The 21,140-nt window shown below is 36.1% G+C and overlaps 1 protein-coding gene across 4 annotated transcripts in view; it reads right to left on the bottom strand.

Moving 5' to 3' along the window:
• Window positions 1-20,181, bottom strand: part of MUSK (muscle associated receptor tyrosine kinase) — a 130,333-nt gene extending 110,152 nt beyond the window's left edge. For all 4 annotated transcript variants that reach the window (XM_017870708.1, XM_017870709.1, XM_017870710.1 and 1 more), the window contains exons 1-3: window positions 19,953-20,181; window positions 6,488-6,614; window positions 1,994-2,145 (exon numbers count right to left, since the gene is read on the bottom strand). In XM_017870708.1, the coding sequence (XP_017726197.1) occupies window positions 1,994-2,145; window positions 6,488-6,614; window positions 19,953-20,031 (358 nt within the window). In that variant the 5' untranslated portion in view covers window positions 20,032-20,181. The remainder of the gene's footprint in view (window positions 1-1,993; window positions 2,146-6,487; window positions 6,615-19,952) is intronic.
• Window positions 20,182-21,140: the final 959 nt, after the last annotated feature.

Genomic DNA, 21,140 nt, shown 5'->3' with positions numbered 1-21,140 from the left:
CTCTACCAAAAATACAAACACTAGCTGGGTGTGGTGGTACATGCCTGTAATCCCAGCTACTTGGGAGGCTGAGGCAGGAGAATTGCTTGAACTTAGGAGGCAGAGGTTGCAGTAAGCCATGATCACATCACTGTACTCCAGCCTGAGTGAGACTCCATCTCAAAAAATATATATATATATTTATATATTTAATATATATTATATTATATATATATAACAAAGAAAAAAATCAGTTAACACAAACAACTTAAGTACCCATTAATGATAGACTGGATAAAGAAAATGTGGTACATATACACTGTGGAATACTATGCAGCCATAAAATGGAATGAGATCATGTCCTTTGCAAGGACATGGAAGGAGTTGGAAGCCATCATCCTCAGTAAACTAATGCAGGAACAGAAAATCAAACACTCCATGTTCTCACTTATAAGTGAGAGCTCACGATGGGAACACATGAACACATGGGGGGAAACAGCACACACTGGGGCCCGTCGTGGATATTGTTGTGGGGAGGGAGAGCATCATGAAGAATAGAATGGATGCTAGGCTTAATACCTAGGTGATGGGATGATCTGTGCAATATACCACCGTGGCACATGTTTACCTATGTAAAACACCTGCACATTCTGCAGATGTACCCCTGAACTCAAAATGAAAGTTAAAAAAAAAAACCACTATTCCTCATAAACTACTACATCTATGTGTGTACATATAGATTAAAAGTATGGGCCTTAAAATTGAAAAAAAAAAAAAAAAAACGACAGACAAACATCACTGGATTTGTGGAGGTCAATGAATTGTGAGAATTAAGTGGTTAGTGGTTCTATTTCATGGCTGTTAAAATTTCTTAGGGTGATTATAGGAGTAGAGATAGATAGAAAGATAGTAAGCCTGGAGTCAAATTTTGTAATAAATATCAGGAAGTGCCTAGATTATTAGATGACATGAAGAATACAGTTAGAGAAAAGATAGGTCAGAATGGCATAAGCACTCATCAGAGGAAAGATTTTGTATAGGAACACAAAATAGAATGGTTTAAAAGCAACATTGACGGCTGAGAGATTACCTTGTAGACATGAAGTGGGGAAAACAGAACAGCTTCCACTGAAGCACTCTGAAGAATATCAAATTTGAAATAAGGAAAAGGGTAGAAGTATCTGCAAAGAGGCTAGAAATAAAAGGTATAACTTATACCTGATGTAAATGACAAGTTGATGGGTGCTGACAAGTTGATGGGTGCAGCACACCAACATGGCACAAGTATGCATATGTAATAAACCTGCATGTTGTTCACATGTACCCTAGAACTTAAAGTATAATAATAAAGAAAAAAAAGAAATTAAAAGGTGTTTGGTTGTGTTTCACAGATGTAGGGTAAAGGATTTAGAGGAAGGTTTCCTGGTGAAAGAATTCAGGGTGGAAGTCAGGAGATGTGTGAAGTTAAGAAAATGGGAGAGGACAGAGAATTGAGAGGCTTGCCTTAGGGTAGTGGTTGATGGCAGGTATAAGAGGTGTGGGATTAATTGGCCTCAGGGTTGTGCTTGAACTTCAACTTGTCTCACTGCTGAATCACCAGGCCTGAGAAAATCTCTATTTACTGACTGTTTTAAAGTGTACCAAGTCAGGGTGGGGGCAGTGGCTCAAGCCTGTAATCCTAGCACTTTGGGAGGCCGAGGTAGGCAGATCACCTGAGGTCACGAGTTCAAGACCAGCCTGTCCAACATAGTAAAACCCCCATATCTTCTAAAAATAGAAAAATTACCCAGGTGTGGTGGCATGCACCTGTAGTGCCAGCTACTTGGGAGCCTGAGGCAGGAGAATCACTTGAACCCAGGAGGTCAAGGTTGCAGTAAACCGAGATCATGCCACTGTGCTCCAGCCTGGGCAACAGAGTGAGACTCTGTCTCAAAAAAATATATAAAAAATAAATAAATAAATAAGTGTACCCAGTCAACTTTCAAATCAATAGACGAATCTCTTTCCCACTCACTCATCTTCACTTGCAGGGCTCCACAACTCTCCACAGCTCCTCCCACACCATTGTTGGCAGTGCAGCAGTAAATGCCATCATCACTGTCTTCCACACTTAGGATGGTGAGCAGCTGACCATTCTCCCGGATGCTGTACCGGGTGTCAAAGAGCCTGCAGGTCACAGAGAAAAATGACAGATTAGTGCTTCATCTGTGATTTTTTTGCTATGATTAACTTATCAAACTGATAATCATTAATGAGGAAGTAGAATAAAGGTGAGAGGAAACTTGAGTGAGTTCTGAATAATAGAATAACCTTACTTGGTAAAATAAAGCTAACATTATATATTCTCATGTTTCTTAAGCTCCAATAGTCAAAAGTAACATAGTCCTTCAAAAACACTTTCAAAGGGTGATGCCTACTGATAAGACAAAATGTAAAGTTTACTTTATTCAGGAAAGCATATAAAACCAAGATATAGGGGTCTTCTCGCAATAATTTCTGGGAAGTAGCAGCTATTAATAGATAATGAACATGCATACGTATAAATACAATGAACAGAAAGAGTTAATTATTTATAGAAGTAACTAATGGTTAGTTGAATATTCATTCTTTCATTAAACAATTACTTATTACTTACTGAATGCTAACAAGTGCCAGGCACACTCTAGTTACTTGGGATACATAAGGAAGGAAAACAATTTCAAACAACAAAAATATATGCTCTACATATATTATCTATTTAATTATATGCACACCATTTGTTAAGAAGGGAATTAGGGCAATAGAAAGAAATAGGAAGAGAAGCAGCAATATAAAAGAGAGTTTCTTTTAACCAAATAAGATTTTTTTAATGCCAAATGCGTGTGGTAAGCAGAGTAACACTCCCACAAAGGTTCTTGTTTTAATCACCAAAATCTGTCAATATGTTACCTTATTTTGCAGATGTTAAGAATCTTAAAATGGAGTATTCTGGACTATTCAAGTGGGCCCTGTGTGATAATAAGTATCCTTAAAAGATGGAAGAAGGAGACAGATTGATAAAGGGAGGTACAACAATGGAGGCAGAGGTCAGAGTAGTGCCATTGCTAGTATTATAAGTGGAGCAGGGGGCCAAGGAATGCAGGTGGCCTCTAGAAACTAGGAAAGGCAAGAAATCAGATTCTTCCCTAGAGCCTCCAGAAGGAACTCAGCCATGCCAACACTGACTTTAGCCCAGTGAGATTTATTTCATACTTGTGACCTCCAGAACGATAACATAATATATTTATGTTGTTTTAGGCCACTAAGTTTGTGGTAATTTGTTACAGCAAGAATAAGAAATAAATACAGGTTTTGGTACCTGGAAGTGTGGTGCTGCTGCAATAAATACCTAAACATGTGGATATGGCTTTGAAATTGAGTAATAGTTAGAACTGAAAAAAATTTGAAAAGCATGCTAGAAAAAGCCTGCATTTCCTCAAAGAGACTGTTAATAGAAATATGTGTGTTAATGATTCTGCTCCTGAGGAATTGGAAGGAAGAGAGTTGAATGATAGAGAAAATCTAAATCATCTTAAAGAATACCTAAATTATCATGAACAGACTGTTGGTAGAAATATGTATGTTCAAAGCACTACTGGTGAGGACTTGGGTGGAAATGAGGAGCATGTTACTAGGAAAGGAAGAAAAGGGGATCATTGTTATGCAGGACAGAGAACTTAGCTGAATGGTGTCCTGCAGTTATGTGGAAAACAAAACTTGTGAATGATGAACTCAGATATTTAGCTGAGGAAATTTCTAAGCAATGTGTCGAAGCTGTGGCCTCATTTCTTTTTGCTGGTTATAGTAAAATTCAAGAGGAAAAGATAAGTGGGAAAAACTGCTAAGCAAAAAAGGAACCAGGAATTGATGATTTGGGATTATCAGCCTATCCAGATTGCACAAAATACTAGCAAACCAAATTCAACAATACATTAGAAAGATCATCTGTCATGACCAACTGGAATTTATCCTTGGGATACAAGGATAGTTCAACATATGCAAATCGATCAATGCGATACATCATATCAACAGATAAAGAAACATATGGTCATATCAACAGATAAAGAAACATCATATCAACAGATAAAGAAACAACAGGTAAGAAACATATGATCATTTCAATATATGCTGAAAAAGCATTTGATAAAATTCAGCATCCCTTTGTGATAAAACCCTCAAAATTAGATGGAAAACGCCTCAGAATAGTAAAAGCCATATACGACAGACCCACAGCTAGTATCATACTGAATGGGGAAAAACTGAAAGCCTTTCCTCTAATCTGGAATGCAACAAGGATGTCCACTGTCACCACTGTTATTCAAAACAGTCATGGAAGTCCTACCTAGAGCAATTAGACAAAAGAAAGATATTAAGGGCCATCCAAATTGGATGGGAAGAAATATCTTTTTTACAGATGATATGCTCTTATATTTGGAAAAGCTTAGACTCCACAGAAAACTATTAGAACTGATAAATTCAGCGAAGTTGCAGGATACAAAATCAACATACAAAATCAGTAACATTTCTATATGCCAACAATGAACAATATGAAAATAAATTTAAAATAATCCTATTTATGATAGCCACACATAAAATTAAATAGGAATTAATCAAAGAAGTAAAAGATCTCTATAATGAAAATTGTAAGATACCAATGAAAGAAATTCATGAGGACACCAAAAAATGTAAAAATATTCCATATTAATAGATTGGAAGAACCAATATTATTGTAATGTCTATACTACTGAAAGCAATCTATAGATTCCATGTAATTCCTATCAAAATACCAATGGTATTCTTCACAGAAATAGAAAAAAAATCCTAAAATTTATGTAGAACCACGAAAGGCCCAGAATAGCCAAAAGAAAAATGAAAAACACTAGAGGAATCACATTGCCTTACTTCAAATCATACTACAGAGCTAGAGTAACCAAAACAGCATGGTACTTGCATCAAAAGAGACACATAGACCAATGGGACAAAATAGAGAACCCAGAAATAAATTCATGCACCTACAGTGAACTCATTTTCAACAAAGGTACCAAGAACATACACTGGGAAAAAGTCTCTTCAGTAAATGATGTGTGGGAAAGTGGATTTCCATGTACAGAAGAATGAAACTAGACCCCTATCTCTCTCCATATACAAAAATCATATCAAAATGGATTAAAGACTTAAATCTAAGACTTCAAACTATGAAACTACTACAAGAAAACATTGGAGAAACTCTCCAGGACATTGGTCTGGGCAAAAATTTCTTGAGCAATACCCACAAGCACAGGCAACCAAAACAAAAATGGACAAATGGGATCACATCAAGTTAAAAGGCCTTCTGCACAGCAAAGGATACAATAAACAAAGTGAAGACACAACAAATAGAATGGGAGAAAATATTTGCAAACTACCCATCTGACAAAGGATTAGTAACCAGAATACATATGGAGCTCAAACAACTTTACAGTAAAAAATCAATTAATCCAATCAAATATAGGCAAAAGATTTGAACAATTTCTCAAAAGAAGACATGCAAATGGCAAACAGGCATATCAAAAAGTGCTCAACATCATTGATCATCAGAGAAATGCAAATAAAAACTACAATGAGATATCATCTCACCTCAGTGAAAATGGCTTATATCCAAAAGACAGGCAATAACAAATGCTGGCAAGGATGTGTAGGTAAGGGAACCCTTGTATACTGTTGATGTGGGAATGTAAATTAGTACAGCCACTAAGGAGAATAGTTTGAAGTTTCCTCAAAAAACTAAAAATTGAGCTACCATATGATCCAGCAATCCCACTGCTGGATGCATAAGCAAAAGAAAGGAAATCAGTATATCAACGAGATATCTGCACTCCTATGTTTGTTGCAGCACTGTTTATAGTAACTAAGATTTGGAAGCAACTTATGTGTTCATTAGTAAATGAAAGGATAAAGAAAATGTGGTACAAGAGACACAATGGAGTACTATTCAGCCATAAAAAGAATGAGATCCAGTCATTTGCAAAGACATGAATGGAACTGGAGATCATTATGTTAACTGAAATTAGTCAGGCATAAGAGATAAACATTGCATGTTCTCACTTATTTGTGGGATCTAAACATCAAAACGATTGAACTCATGGACATGGAGAGTAAAAGGATGGTTACCAGAGGCTGGAAAGGGTAGTACAGGGATCAGGGGGACTAGGGGATGTTTAGTGGGTACAAAAATGTAGAAAGAATGAAAAAGTCCTACCATTTGATAAGACAACAGAGTGGCTATAGTCAATAATAACTTAGTTATACATTTTAAAATAACTTAAAGTGTGTAATTGGATTGTTTGTAACTCAAATGATAAATGCTTGAGGGGATGGATACCCCATTCTCCATGAGGTACTTATTTTACATTGCATGCCTGTATCAAAATGTCTTATCTACTTCATAAATATGTATATACCTACTATATACCCACAACAATTTTAAAAAATTAAAATGTGTAATACTTACTTAATGAGAATTTTATTTCTGGTCCAGGAAATCTCAGGCTGGGGGTAGGATTCCACTGCACACATGAAAGTAGCCACTTCTTCAACTAAGGCATCCACTGTTTCAAGAGGAGTGGTGATGACAGGAGCTGAAAGGAAAGGAGAAATCAAAAGAGAACATTCTAGAATTTTGTTTACTAACCCTTCCTTAAGCAGTCAGAAGCCATTACATACCTGAATGAGAATTCTGTTTCCCCAGAGTAGAAATTTGCCAAAAGAAAGGAAGAGCTTATGTAAAGAATGTTGTTTCTACTTCCAAACTAGGCATTTGAAAACCAAAAGAGAAGACTCTCAGGAGAGCAGGGCTTAGACTCTATGATATATGAGGAGAGGCAGATCCAAGTTTTATGGGGCCCAAATTTATGCAACTTGAGAGTACTTTTTAAAGGAAAAATATAAAATTATGAATACAAAATTTCTGTGGCCACCCCAGTATTATTAGCATAAAGGAAAGTGACTCTGAAGGGAAGTCAAGGTGGAAAAGGATAATAATTTTAAAAATTGTTGTTTAAGAACAATTTTCCCCTGATTTTATAAAAATAGACACTCATATAAGCACATTACTAAAGCCCAGCGAGGGTCTTAGAAAGGGCTCCTGCAAATGAGAGAATCTGAAACTTAAGCTTCATCAGATTTGTAGAGAATTCACTGTGGCATACAACTAGAAAATGAAGAGGCACCACTTTGTGAATTGTACATTTTAAAGGGTAAAGCACAAGGTATGTGAATTATATCTCAATAAAGCTGTTTTTTTCTATTTTATTTTTGTAAGACAACAGGAGGAAAGGCTAGAGACATGGTCCCTTCTTTTTTCTCACTCCTCTGTGAAATGAGAGCTATCTGCATTTATACAGTAAATCATATGGTCGCTTCATTTAAAGGGCAAGGTATATATCAAAGTCAAACAAGTAGTGTGATTGACGTTTAGAGGTGAAATAGTCAGTGATAGACTTATAAAGCATCTAGAACAGACTGGCACATTGTTTGGTCATAAAAGATACATCCACTTTCTGAATAAACCTTATTATTAGTATTTTTTTTATTTTTATTTTGTAAAGTCAAAGGCAAGCTCATCTGCTGAGAGTGAGCAAAAATGGTGAGTGGGAGTGTTTTACTTGCCCCATATCTCCCTGGCTAATGTTATTCTGTCTTTTAGGATTTGGTTTAAACATCCATCTCCTTCCACTTTCCCTGACATGCTAGGCAGACCCGAATGCCCTTTTCCTTAACCTTATGTTATCCTGTAAATGTCAATCTTATAATGTTACTTGTCACACAGATACTATTAAAATGATCTGTTTACGTCTTTGTCCCACACTCAATTATTAAAACCTTGAGTGTTAGTTCAGGGATCATGTTTTAGGCATCTTTTAATTCCCAGGGTGAGCACCATGACTAATATACTGTTTAAATGAACAAAACTGTATTTATAAGGCTTCTACAAAAGGAGTAAATACAAAAGTTGAAAGATAGTAGTTGAAATAAGAAAGCAGAATTTTTATGTAAAGTATCTTCTTATACACAGTCATCAGGGCCACCTTCTTCCCAGCTTTTCAATGGAATAATCATTATATATTATAATCATGACATATATTAATATAATCATAACATAATAATCATTATAATATATTATAATCATTACAATATACAGAACATAGTACAAAGAAATACAGACATGGACACTATTAAAGAATAGTTAGGAGATATAAAGTATAGAGTGACAGGCACTAATACACTTCTGATAGAAGTTTGAGAAAAATAAAAGAGGGGAGCAGCCTAGAAGCAATATATAAAGAGGTAAATAGCTGATAATTTTCAAAACTGAAAAGAAACCCAGGAATATTAAGATTGAAAGTACCCACCAAGTGACAGGACAGATTTTTAAAAAAGAAATTCAGCTGGGCATGGTGGCTCACACCTGTCATCCCAGTACTTTGGGAGGCTGAGGAGGGCAGATCACTTGAGCTCAGGAGTTCAAGACCAGTCTGGCCAACATGGTAAAACCCTGTCTCTACTAAAAATATAAAAACTTTAGCTGGACATGGTGATGCACACCTGTAGTCCCAGCTATATGGGAGGCTGAGGCACGAGAATCACTTGAACCCAGGAGGTGGAGGCTGCAGTGAGCCGAGATCACACCACTGCACTCCAGCGTGGGTGATAGAGAGAGACTGTCTCAGGTAAAAAAAAAAAAAAAAAAAAAAAAAAAAAAAAAAAAAAGGAAAGAAAGAAATTCATACTTGGACACATTGAATTAAAACTATAAAACTTAAAGATAAAGAAAATCTTAAACTCTACTAGGAAGAAAAAGATTAATTCCTTAAGAATGCCAATTCAGGGTAGCCTGAGATTATTCAGCAACAACAATTGATACCAAAAGTCAATAGGCTAATATCTTTACATGACTAAGTAAAAATAACTGTTAGCTTAGAATCATACAGCTAGCTTAGGTAATAATTTTAAAGTCAGAACACTTGTAAACAAATATTGAAAGTGTTTACCACTCACAGACTTTCTCTGAAATAGTTACTAGAGTAAATAAACTCAGAAAGGAATAATTTATACCGGAAAGAAAGTGGTGAGTTATAAAAAACAATAGCATAAATGGTAGTGAAATATCATTGCAATTTTAATGCACTATGGAATATTTTAAAACTCACAAATTTTGTGTTTAAAAAAGAGTGGAATTAAATTCCAGACAAACAATTATAAGATCAAAGTTCAGGGAAGAAGTTTAAAATGCTAAATAGTTACAAAATGCTAAGCTCTTTGCCATAAAATACAAGAGGACAGAAATATTGACTAACTTCAAACAGAAAGAAAAATCTATGGTTAAATGCTTATGTTAAAACTTCATTAATGGTTACCACTGAAAAATGGATAAAATGTAAAACTCCCAAAACAACAGGACCAAAAAAGAGGTACTAGAAAGCCTTCATCAGTCAAAAACAAAAGCAAAAACAAACAGGAAGAAGAGGAGGAATAAATAAGCCTAGAAAAAGCATGGTTAACAGAAGACATAAAATAATGTGGAAGAAACATGTCCAAATATACCATAAATCACAGTAAGTGCCGATGGTATAAGCTGACCTATGAAATGACAGATGCTATCAAATACAAAAGGCACACCTAAATAAAATAAAACAGAAATGTTAAAAATAAATGGGAGGGAAAATATGTATAAAGCAAACAATATCCCAAAGAAAGTGACATAGCAATATTAATATAAGAAAAATGTAATATAAGGGCTTATGCACTTATAAGGAAAAAAGAAACATTACTTAATGATAAAAGGAACAAACCATAAAAAGGTATGATGGTAATGAAACTTAATTATTTAAAAATATGGACTCAAATAAACCCAAAAGTAAAATTATCACAAGAGTACATGGAGAAATATTTTAGCATCATGTAAGCCTTTAAAAGATGTCTTCAGACACTAATAAATCAGACAGAAATACAGTAAAGATATAGAAGATATAAACATCAAAATTGGCACTAGATATAATGTACATTTATAAAATAATGAAACAATTAGAGAATACTTTTTTTTTAAAGGACACATAGATAAAACATTCAAACATACAGAAAATATACCAAGCTACATAGGAGATTTTAACCCAGCTCAAAGAATTGATTTTATATAGACTATATTTTCTAACTATAATAAAATCTGTAAGAAATAGACAATAAAAAGATAGTTAAAAAAATCCCCATCCTGTTTATAGATCAAAAGAAAAAAATATATATGTAGTAAAAGAGAATAACAGAATTAGTAAAATTAATTAAACAGATATGCACATCAACTCTAAGCCCTGATAGATGACACATATTTTCAAATGCCCATGAAAACTAAAGATTAAATAAATTTTAAAAACATACATTATATGTCACATTCTTGAACCACAATTCAACATAGCTAAACAGTAATGAATATTTAAAAACTAAAATCCAAAGAATTAAGAATTTTAAAAACAAAATTCTTCACATGTAATAAAGGGTGTGGTGAAATCATCAACAATACTCACAGAAGAAAAAGATTAGATTATCAAAGAACACTTCTGAAAAAAATATAATGCTCTAAAATTTTTCAGGTAAGTTTTAAAAAACTTTTAAGAAAGAATTAAGTCTCAAGTTACATAAAAGCTACAAGGAGCCAGGTGCAGTGGCTGATGCCTGTAATCTCAACACTTCGGGAGACTGAGGCAGGAGGATCCATTAAGCCCAGGAGGATCCATTGAGCCCAGAAGGGTCCATTGAAGGATCCAGGTGTTTGAGACCAGCCTGGGCAACATGGCAAGACCACATCTCTACAAAAATTACAAAAACAAAAAAATTTAGCCAGATACAGGTGGCATACATCTGTAGTCCCTGCTAATTGGGAGCCTAAGGTAGGAGGATCACTGGAGCTCAGGAGGGCAAGGCTGCAGTGAGCTGTGATTACACCACTGCACTCCAGCCTGGGTGACAGAGAGAGACCCTGTCTCAAAAACAAACAAACAAAAGCTATAGGGAATATAAAATATAGAAAGCTTCTCAAATCAATCTTTGGAATAAAACAATGCTAATGTAAGTCAAGCAGGATGTAAAGCCCTAAAGTAAAATTTTAAAATGCAAAGTAAATCATAAATTTCAAAATTATTACTATGCATTTAGGCAGAAAATAATCCTTGCAAAATATAAGGATAATTTAATAGAAAAGTCCTTTAAACAGGATTTACTATAGTCATAGTTTAAAAGATACCCATCACAGTCAAAAAGGCAGTAACAGAGTTAACTATCCATTCCCTACTTGGAAACCATTAGTAGAGTAGGAATATAATAGTATTTCTTTAACATGATAAATAATGTTTCTCAACCACTGAACTTGATAAAACTAGGAATAAAAACAAACTACACAATACATTCACACACATTCACAGGATGATTCAAATTTGGCTTGGTGCAGTGGAGAGAAAAGAGTGTTCCAGGCAGAGGAAACGGTAACTCTGAAAGCCTGAAGACGGAGGGAGGCTGGCGCCCTAAGCCCATTAGAAGAAAACATAAACATTTGTAAAAGATGGGTGGGAGAATGAAAAGTTTAGAAAAGAGACTGAGAGGAAGAAACCAGAGTTGTAAGCAAAGCTAGTGGAGGCTATTGGCAGAGCCCAAGAGTAGCACACGTTTCACAAAAGATGGAGAATCAAATGCTGCCAAGATGTTAAGTTAAATAAGGACCTAAAAGTGCCCGTTGAGTTTCCTGATGAGAAGGTCATGCTGATTTTGGTGCTTGCAGATTTGGTGGAAGCCAGATTGCAGTGGTGGGGGTTAGGTGGTGATAAGGAAGTGGTAACTAAGAGGAGAGGGAAGACATCTTTTTGCAGCAGAGTTTAACAATAGAAGGGAAGAAAGGGGCTGCATGGTGCTGCAGGTGAGTCGAGTGACAAGAGTGGGTTTAAATGCTGACTGGAAGCATCTAGTAGAAGCAAAAATGCAGGACATTGGAGAAAAACAGGAGCTAATTGAAGGAAATAGGTCCCTAAGAAAGCAGATAAATGTGGGGCTCAGAGGAAGAAAGACAGGTTAACCACAGATGGGCGGAGAAAGTCCTCTTAAAGCACAGTGAGGGAGAAGGAGGACAAGATGGAGGCAGAGAGGTAGGTTTTTCCCCTTTGCTGGTAGGCAGCTGAAGAGAGAGCTTCTTATTTAAATGCTTCTCTTTCCTCAATGAAGTAACAGCCTCTGAAATTTGTAAAGATATATGCACACCTATGTTCATTGCAGCACTATTCACAATAGCAAAGACATGGAATCAACCCAAGTAACCATTGGTGATAGACTGGATAAAGAAAATGTGGTACATATACACCATAGAATACTATGCAGCCGTAAAAAGGAATGAGATTATGTCCTTTGCAGGGGCATGGATAGAGCCAGAAGCCATTATCTTCAGCAAACTAATGCAGGAACAGAAAAGCAAACACCGCATGATTTGACTTATAAGTGGGAGTTGAACAATGAGAACACATGGACACAGGGAAGGGAACAACACACACTGGGACCTGTGGGATTAGGGGAGGGAGAGCATTAGGAAAAATAGCTAATACATGCTGAGCCCAATTATTTAGGTGATGGGTGACAGGTGCAGCAAACCACCATGGCACACGTTTACCTATGTAACAAAACTGCACATCCTGCACATGTATCCCAGAACTTAAAATTTAAAAAATAAAATTACATACATATGTACGTACGTGTATATATACAACATATATACACATGTATATACACACACATATATGAGAGAAGGAGACTGAAAGAATGAATAGCAAAATGCTAAGAGCATTTATCCCTTGCTATGAGCATTATGTGTAATTTTGTATTTTTGTTTTTCTGTATCTTACAGGATTTTTTAAAAAAATGAATACATATTGCTTTCGTAATAGAAAAAAAATTGTAGCAGATAGAATGCCAAAGAAATGTTAATTTTCAAAATGCAGTGGAAGCAAACTTGTAATTCATAGAGTTTGAGAAAGTCAATATCAATATAAAGTTATTTTCTAAACAACAAATTAATGAAATAAGCAATTAATAGTATAATCATCTAGATTTTGAGAGATAAAGAACAAAAACAATATTTTATGAAGCTTGTGGGGTGTGGTTAACAGTGGGCCCAAAGGTTAATTGATGATGTTGAATGCTTTTACTGTTTAAAAAGAAAGACTAGGCCAGGCACGGTGGCTCATGACTGTAATCCCAGCACTTTGGGAGGCCAAAGTGGGGCGGATCACAAGTTCAAGAGATTCCTGGCCAACATGGTGAAACTCCGTCTCTACTAAAAATACAAAAATTAGCTGGGTGTGGTGGTACACACCTGTAATCCCAGCTACTCGGGGAGGCTGAGGCAGGAGAATCACTTGAACCCAGGAGGTGGAGGTTGCAGTGAGCCAAGATCATGCCACTGCACTCCAGCCTGGGCAACACAGCAAAGCTCAGTCTCAAAAAAATAAAAAAAAGAAAGAAAGGAAGACTATTGAGCAACTAGCCATTAAGAGGCAATGTAGCACAGGACTTGAATTCACATCCCAGCTCCATCACTTGCTCTGCAAGTCACTTAACCACATTTAACCTCAGTGTCTTAGCTATAGCTGGAGATAATAATAAAGTCTCCACATAAGCTTGTCACAAGGAGTAAATAAATGGAAACCATCTAAAATTGTCCTTGGTCCACATGGAGCACTGTGCAAATGTTACTTGATTCTATAATTTAGAAAAAGAAACCCAGGCTGTTCAATTGTTTTCCTTGTCTTTATTACATTCAAATTTATTATACCATTAATATTTTATCTCAGGCTGGGTGTGGTTGGTGGCTCATGCCTGTAATCCCAGCACTTTTGAGGCCGAGGTGGGAGGATCACTTGTGCCTAGGAGTTTGAGGTCAGGCTGGGCAACACAGGAAAACCACATCTCTACAAAAATTTTAAAAATTAGCCAGTGTGGTGGCACACACTTTGTAATCCCAGCTACTTGGGAAGAAGCTGAGGTGGGAGGATCAACTGAGCCTAGGAGTTGAAGGCTTCAGTGAGCTGTGATTGCCCCTCTGTACTCCAGCCTGTGTGACAGAGCAAGACTCTATCTCCAAAATAATAATAATAATATCATCATCGTTAGCATCATTTCTGGAAATCTATCCTAAGGAAATAATCTCACATATAGAAAAGCAAATAAGTGACTTTGACTGCAGGAAACAGATCAATTGCACTAAATTCTACTAATTGTAGTCAAGTGGGAGAAGATTGAGGCACACAGTTTTGTCTTCCACAGGTTTGCAAGAGCCACTTGGTAATTTTTTAGGAATTTTCAGAGGTGATTGTTATATATTACCATTATTAAAAACTAAGTTGTATACATTTATAATTAAATATATTAAAAACTAATAATACTTGACAGTCCTAATGATTTAACTACATTTTACTATTATATAAGTTCTTGAGGTTATCGCTAATGTATCTGTGTGGTAGAAATAATATATGAAGGAGGCATACTACACATGCTATTTCCCAACTCAGTGCTCAGTATTTGAGAGTAGCTTGAGATTGGCCACAGAGACGATGGAGTCTTTTACTATGGAGTATTTATACTGCAGAAATCAATGAGAGCAACAAATCTGGGCCCTTTTTTCTCAGTGAGGTGAATATTAAATATATATTAGCACACTGTTATCTAAACAGAATATTAGTCACTGCACATGATGTTTTGAAGATTATTAATAATATAGAATACACATGCTTTAGTGCTAAGTAAAAATAGCATGTAGCACAATATTATTAGCATTTTAAAAACTACATAGAAAAAAATGAAAGAAAATAAACTAACGTGTTACTGGTCCTAGAAGAATGGGTGACTTTTTCTGTCTTAAATTTTATGTATTTTGTGTTTTCAAAATCAACCTTAAATACCATGTGCTACTTTTATAAGAGAGAAACTTTATGCACTAGTTTTATTTTCACTCAATACACAGATGCAGAACTGGCAGAGGTAATAGACTTAGTATTAATGTTATCTTTCCAATGAGGTGACACATTGGAGGTGTCACATGAACTGTTGAGATCAGTTAAGATCAAAGAAGTAAGTCTTAGAATGTCTTGGAAAATAGACATGGAGAAATATGGAAGGTGTTACTAAGAACTTTATTAGGTTAACACCTTCCCATAAGATTCAGTGACATAACAGTCTTATGTGAAGTTTGACTCTGTTTTTACTAATATTAGCATCTAAAATTGATTAAGAATCTGGTATGTGCCATGCATTATACTTTTCATTCATTATCTTATTTATCACAAAAAATCATAAAGGTAGATACTATTAATATTTCCACTTCAGACCAGAAATGAATACTAAAAGTGGTTACATAACTTGTCTACATATCACAAAAATAGGAAGTGATAGAGCTAAACTAGCTGAACTTCAGGGTTAAAGTTGGTTCCTTTCTCTAAGACATACCGCGTCTTCAAGATCATACTGATTATGCACAGATGGATAAAGAGAAGATGTACATCAATATCAGTTTCTATACACAGAATGCAAAGTCCACACTGCCCATATTTCCAGTTATCCAAATCTGCTTTCCAGTTTTCACTGACGCAATCACATGGGTCAGTTGTATTTAATGATATTTGTTGACTCAGCACACTGTCTCTTGTTGACTTTCATTCTATCCAGCTTTCATCTCAGCCAGAGCCTGTTTAAACTAGGGCACAATTTCTTCTCTCAATCCAAGGACTACATGAATAACAAATACATGGAAATGAACACAATCCTTTTCTGGACCCAAAGAAAAACTTGACTTGGATATTAACTTCTTGATGAGAAGGACGTGACATTACCTTTCCTTTGTATTTTACGGCCTCTCGCATATGGCCATTGACTTACCAACTTTTGATTGATTATTTTTTGATTGACATGACCCAATGATTGAGTACATAAAGAAACAAGGTGTATTTGCTCTTTTCTATTTTAGTAAAATTAGGCCTCTGACTTGGAAAATATTTGTGTTTCTCTTAACATTATGAATGCAGTATTTTTTTAGTATAACAAAACACTCTGGGGTTGATTTAAACTTTTTAACCTTCTCTTCCAAGCCTTAAATATCCTTGTTCTACTTGCTTCATGATCCAAACTGTACCGCATGGTATGCTGCCATATAACTCCAACTCTTTTACTCTCTAGTTCTTTAGCTATACTGACCCTGGAAAGTGCCAATCCTGAATTAATCCAGCCATCTGTCCTCACTACCCTATGTTCACATAGCACTGCTGGGTATAGTGCAGCAAATGTTTAGGTCAGGGGCATTATAAAGAAAGCTGCAGTTCCTAGCCCCAGCTGGGTCCTCAGCATGGCCCATGTGATCCTCTCATCTTCCTGAATACAGCCACTCCCTTCAGGCCCCCTTTCCACCCCTCACTTGTTACTCTTCTTCAATGATATCAGGTTTCATTTCACTGAGAAGCTGCCTACTTCATTTACCCTTGGAAATAAGGTAGAGTTTAAAGAGATCTTGAAATTTCTGCTCCTTCTTTTCTTTAAGGTCAATAATATTTGAAGCAACTCTGTTTACTCAAACATGCAATGAATAACTCTTTCAATGCACGTCAATATAAAATATTCATCCAGGACTGTGTGTCCTGGATTTCAATGACAGCTGTGTCAGTCCTGACTTAGTCTTATGTCAAATCTGTGAATCCTATCCTTATATACATATAATTTAAAGGAGGAGGTTATTCAAATCTATCTAAAGATAAAATCACTTACACTCAAACACTTCAAAGTTTTGTAGTAAGTGGAGTATTTTGAAAGTAAGACATTTGACAGTTCTTTGTGCATATTAAGCAAATCCAGAGCTGCTTACATGAACTCTTATACTCCTGCAGAATCTAGCATCGCACCATACATTTCATACTCCCTGATAAAGCATTAAGTGTTATTGATGTATATGGTTAAGCCAGTTATCCAGTGAAACATTGGCTACTTTCATAAATGACAGTTTGTAAAATTCTACTACTTGGGTTATGGCATTGAATTCATCGCTGAAAATATCACTAGTTGAAATGATTCAGAAAGACAATTTTTCCCCTTTGGGCATCAGTAGTCTCAATTAAACTAAAATGAAAACTATGAACAATTAATTCTACAAAGTTGGATATTATTTTTTATCAAAAAATAATGTGCAGAAAGTGAGAAAAGAATCCCCTGAATACTTTTGTATTATTTTAAATATGTCAATTTTTTAGGTAATACATATTGTGCAATTTCCTTTATTCATCACGATAAAGGACTTAGGAAGAAGTATATTATCTAAAAAACTCTTTTTGTTATTACTATCTGCCAAGAATAGGGAAAACAGTAGTTTTCTATAAATAGTAGAAATGGTGTGGGTGGGCCATTTTTATTAGTTTCAGTAGTATAATGGCCAGCGCGGTGGCTCATGCCTGTAATCCTAGCACTTTGGGAGGCTGAGGCGGGCAGATCACGAGGTCAGGAGATGGAGACCATCCTGGCCAACATGGTGAAACCCTGTCTCTACTAAAAACACAAAAATTAGTTGGGCATGGTGGCATGCGCCTGTAGTCCCAGGTATTTGGGAGACTGAGGCAAATGATCACTTGAACCTGGGAGGAGGAGGCTGCAGTGAGCCGAGACCACACCACAGCACTGAGGCCTGGCAACAGAACGAGACTCTGTCTCAAATAATAATAATAATGATAATAATAATATTTTATTGTGGCTCTTTTCTCCCAATGTATTCCTCACCCTTCAACATTTAGAATTTTAAGGACTGTACTTTCATGATATTATTTATTCTCAGAACTGGTGTATGCAGTAAATAAATGTTTATTCTCCTAGACATGGTGTTTTGGCTAAGGGTGATGTTAAACTCATACTAATTTAGATTTTATGGTACAATAGACTAAGAAAAAAATTGTTTTAATTTTTTGATTTTAAAACCTAATTCTAGTAGTAAGTAAATTATAAGAAATGAAATTGGATGAATGAACTGGTTAGTTTATTTAAAAGTCAGGATGTTTGGCTTTGTTATCTCGATGCCACTATATTTCAATGTTTTCAAACTAGAGATAGTGTACATTTGAATTAAGGGCTTTATTTGTAAAGTTTGGAAATGAAAATCAATTATTTCTAGCATATAATTTAAGACTTATTCAGATAGAGAGGTTTTGGGGGTTGTGTGTGTGTGCAACAAATCCTTATTTGAATCATCAAAATCAATTGTCCTGCTCTTTATAAGACTGTATTTTAGTATTTAACCCTATCATTTTTATGTAACTGCATGGTTTAGAAACATACAAATAAGACTTAGGATGACCCATACATTCAAACATCCAAGTGGGGCCTTACCGGACATCCGTTGTTTGATCAGGAAGTATTAAAATAATCTGAAGCCAATGTTAAGTCCTTCTAACTATTATTAGCTGTTTGAAAAGATCTGGAGTCTCTTTTATCTGTAGATGCCTTAAAGTATTCATTAGAAATTAAATGTTTGAATACATTTGAAGATACGATTATACTCAAGTAAACTGGAAAACGAGAAGCAGCAAAATTAAACAAAAAAATCTGTGAAATCGGATTGTTTGTGAAGAAACCCATATCTTATTTACATGTGAACCTTGACCTTATGGCTCCAGAATTTTTAGTGAACCACAATTCTAATTTAGTGAACCACAAAATCTAAAGATATGTTTTGCATCTATATACAGATACCACCTTCATTTATCTACACAATACAGACTGTTTCAGAGCTTTGATTAATGTAAAGGGAAAATGATTAATTGGAAAATGTCCTAAAGCAAAATAACTCTTCTTACTCTATTGTATAACATTTAATTTGAAAATTCTTTACCACAAAATCTAAAGATACGTTTTGCATCTATATGCAGATACCACCTTCATTTACCTACACAATACAAACCGTTTCAGTGCTTTGATTAATATAAAGGGAAAATGATTAATTTGAACATGTCCTAAAGCAAAAAACCCTTTTAACTCTATGGTATAACATTTAATTTGAAAACTCTTTTATTGATACCACTCGATCTGCTTTCTCATGTCTTTTTTTAAAAGATTTCAATGATGCCCTTAGTCACTTTGCAAATCACATATTTTCCAGTCTTCCTGATTTAAAATACGCTAGTCCCAGTTTCATAATACACTGGCCAGAAACTATATCACTGGACATTCTTGCTACTGCAACAGGTGTTTGTCAGTTTCTTAAGTTGCTTTTCTTTCCCCTGAGGTGGTGTTATTTCCGGTACATTCCAAAGGCTCTGAAAAAAACTTTTGCAATCTCTTGCCAAGCCAAATCATGACTCCAGCCTCAAAGTTATTTAGAATCCATTGTCTTCCGGGTTTACTACACAGGCAAATTGTGTATGTCTTTCTGTATTTCCAATTTTTAACAACTAAAATATTTATTAAGTGTTTGGCAAAGCTAAAACTTAAAATAAAAGTGATTTTCATTCAGAAGCCAATGCTCTGGATGTCAGAGAAGGGGGTTGATTCTATTCCCGGCAAACCTGATGCGAAAAGGTTTTCATCATCCACTTAGACCACCCTGAAATTTGACATACGCATAAACAAAATAGACCTTGATAACTTGCAGTGTACATGCTTATGTTTTGCCTTAGAAGTCAGAGCTCTGCATGCACTATGTGGCTAAGCCTTTTATTGCAGAACTTCGGAGGAAAATGTTGGTAGAGAGGAGACCATCAACCAATTGCTTATGTATATAGTTTCCTCCCTCATCATACATCTCACCCTTACTTCTTCAAGTAAAACCGAAGCCCACCATACTATAAATCAGTGGTGGACATATCTTGTACACACACTCTACAACCATGACAAGGCAACAAGAAGACACAATTACTCAAACCAACCTTTTGGAAGTTTCTCAGTTCCGCTGAAGGCAACCAGAGTAAGAATATGTACCAGTGGAATGTTGACGAGCTCTCTCATGATTAATCCAGGCTCACGCAGGACAAAGTTCCTTCTGGACAACGCAAGGAAAATGCCTCCACGGTTTACATTTTAAAGCATACTTTGTTGCAAAAGGGTCGTCTGCTAATGACTGTTTGTGTCAGCAGCTCCACAGGCTCTAAGTATAATCAGGAATTCTCAGACTTGGCTGCAATGATGGACACAGCCAGCTGGTGAGTATCCACGTAGGCCAGTAACGCAAGTGTAGGGCTAGAGGAACAAGGGCAAGAAAATCCCTTTAGAATCCCTTTTAAGACAGTGGCAGAAGGACAATACCAGATGCCTTTTGCAACCATCACTGTATTCCCAGAGGTATAGGTGTCCTGGCCTTTGGATTCAGCACCCTACTCTCCTGGACTCAAACCAGAAATCTGGGTTTATTCAGTCTTCACTCCTCCCCATCTCTCACCCCACCCCCACTCCCACATTCAGCCCATTCCAATTCCTACAGATTTTATCAACCAAATAGTCCTTGTAACTTCTCTCTGTCTTGGGTCTTAACCATTTTCTATCTTTTTTTCAGATAGTCCCTCCTGCTCAGAAGCCTTTAGGGGCTCATCATCACGTGAAACTATATTTAAACCTGCCTAATCTGCCGAATATGACAGGCTTTACTGGAATCTGCATGCTTTGTTGTATGTTAGTATTATTACGATCTTTTTTTTTTTTTTCAGAGTCAGGGTCTTGCTCTGTTGTCCAGGCTGGAGTGCAATGGGATAATCATAGCTCACTGCAACCTCAGCCTCCTGAACTCAAGTGATCCTTTCAGAGTAGCTAGGACTATAGGCACCTGCCACTACAGCAGGCTAATTTATTTTTATTTTTTGAAGAGATGGGGGTCAGGTTATATTGCCCAGGCTGGTCTCAAACTCCTGGTCTCAAGTGATGATCCCACCTCAGCCTCTCAAAATGCTGGGAATACAGGCGTGAGCTACTGTGCCCAGCCCCATTCAGCTTCCTATATTCAACAACCTGCTGATGGTTCCCTGTATACAACTTTCCTACCTCCATGAATTGCTCATACTGTTCCCTGCTCTTGGAATACTACTCCCCTCCTTTCCACTCAGTTCACACCTCTCTCAGCTTGA

Source organism: Rhinopithecus bieti, unplaced genomic scaffold, assembly GCF_001698545.2.
Source record: "Rhinopithecus bieti isolate Rb0 unplaced genomic scaffold, ASM169854v2 scaffold_5719, whole genome shotgun sequence".
NCBI classification, from domain to species: Eukaryota; Metazoa; Chordata; class Mammalia; order Primates; family Cercopithecidae; genus Rhinopithecus; species Rhinopithecus bieti.
This window is presented reverse-complemented; position numbering and strand designations above follow the sequence as displayed.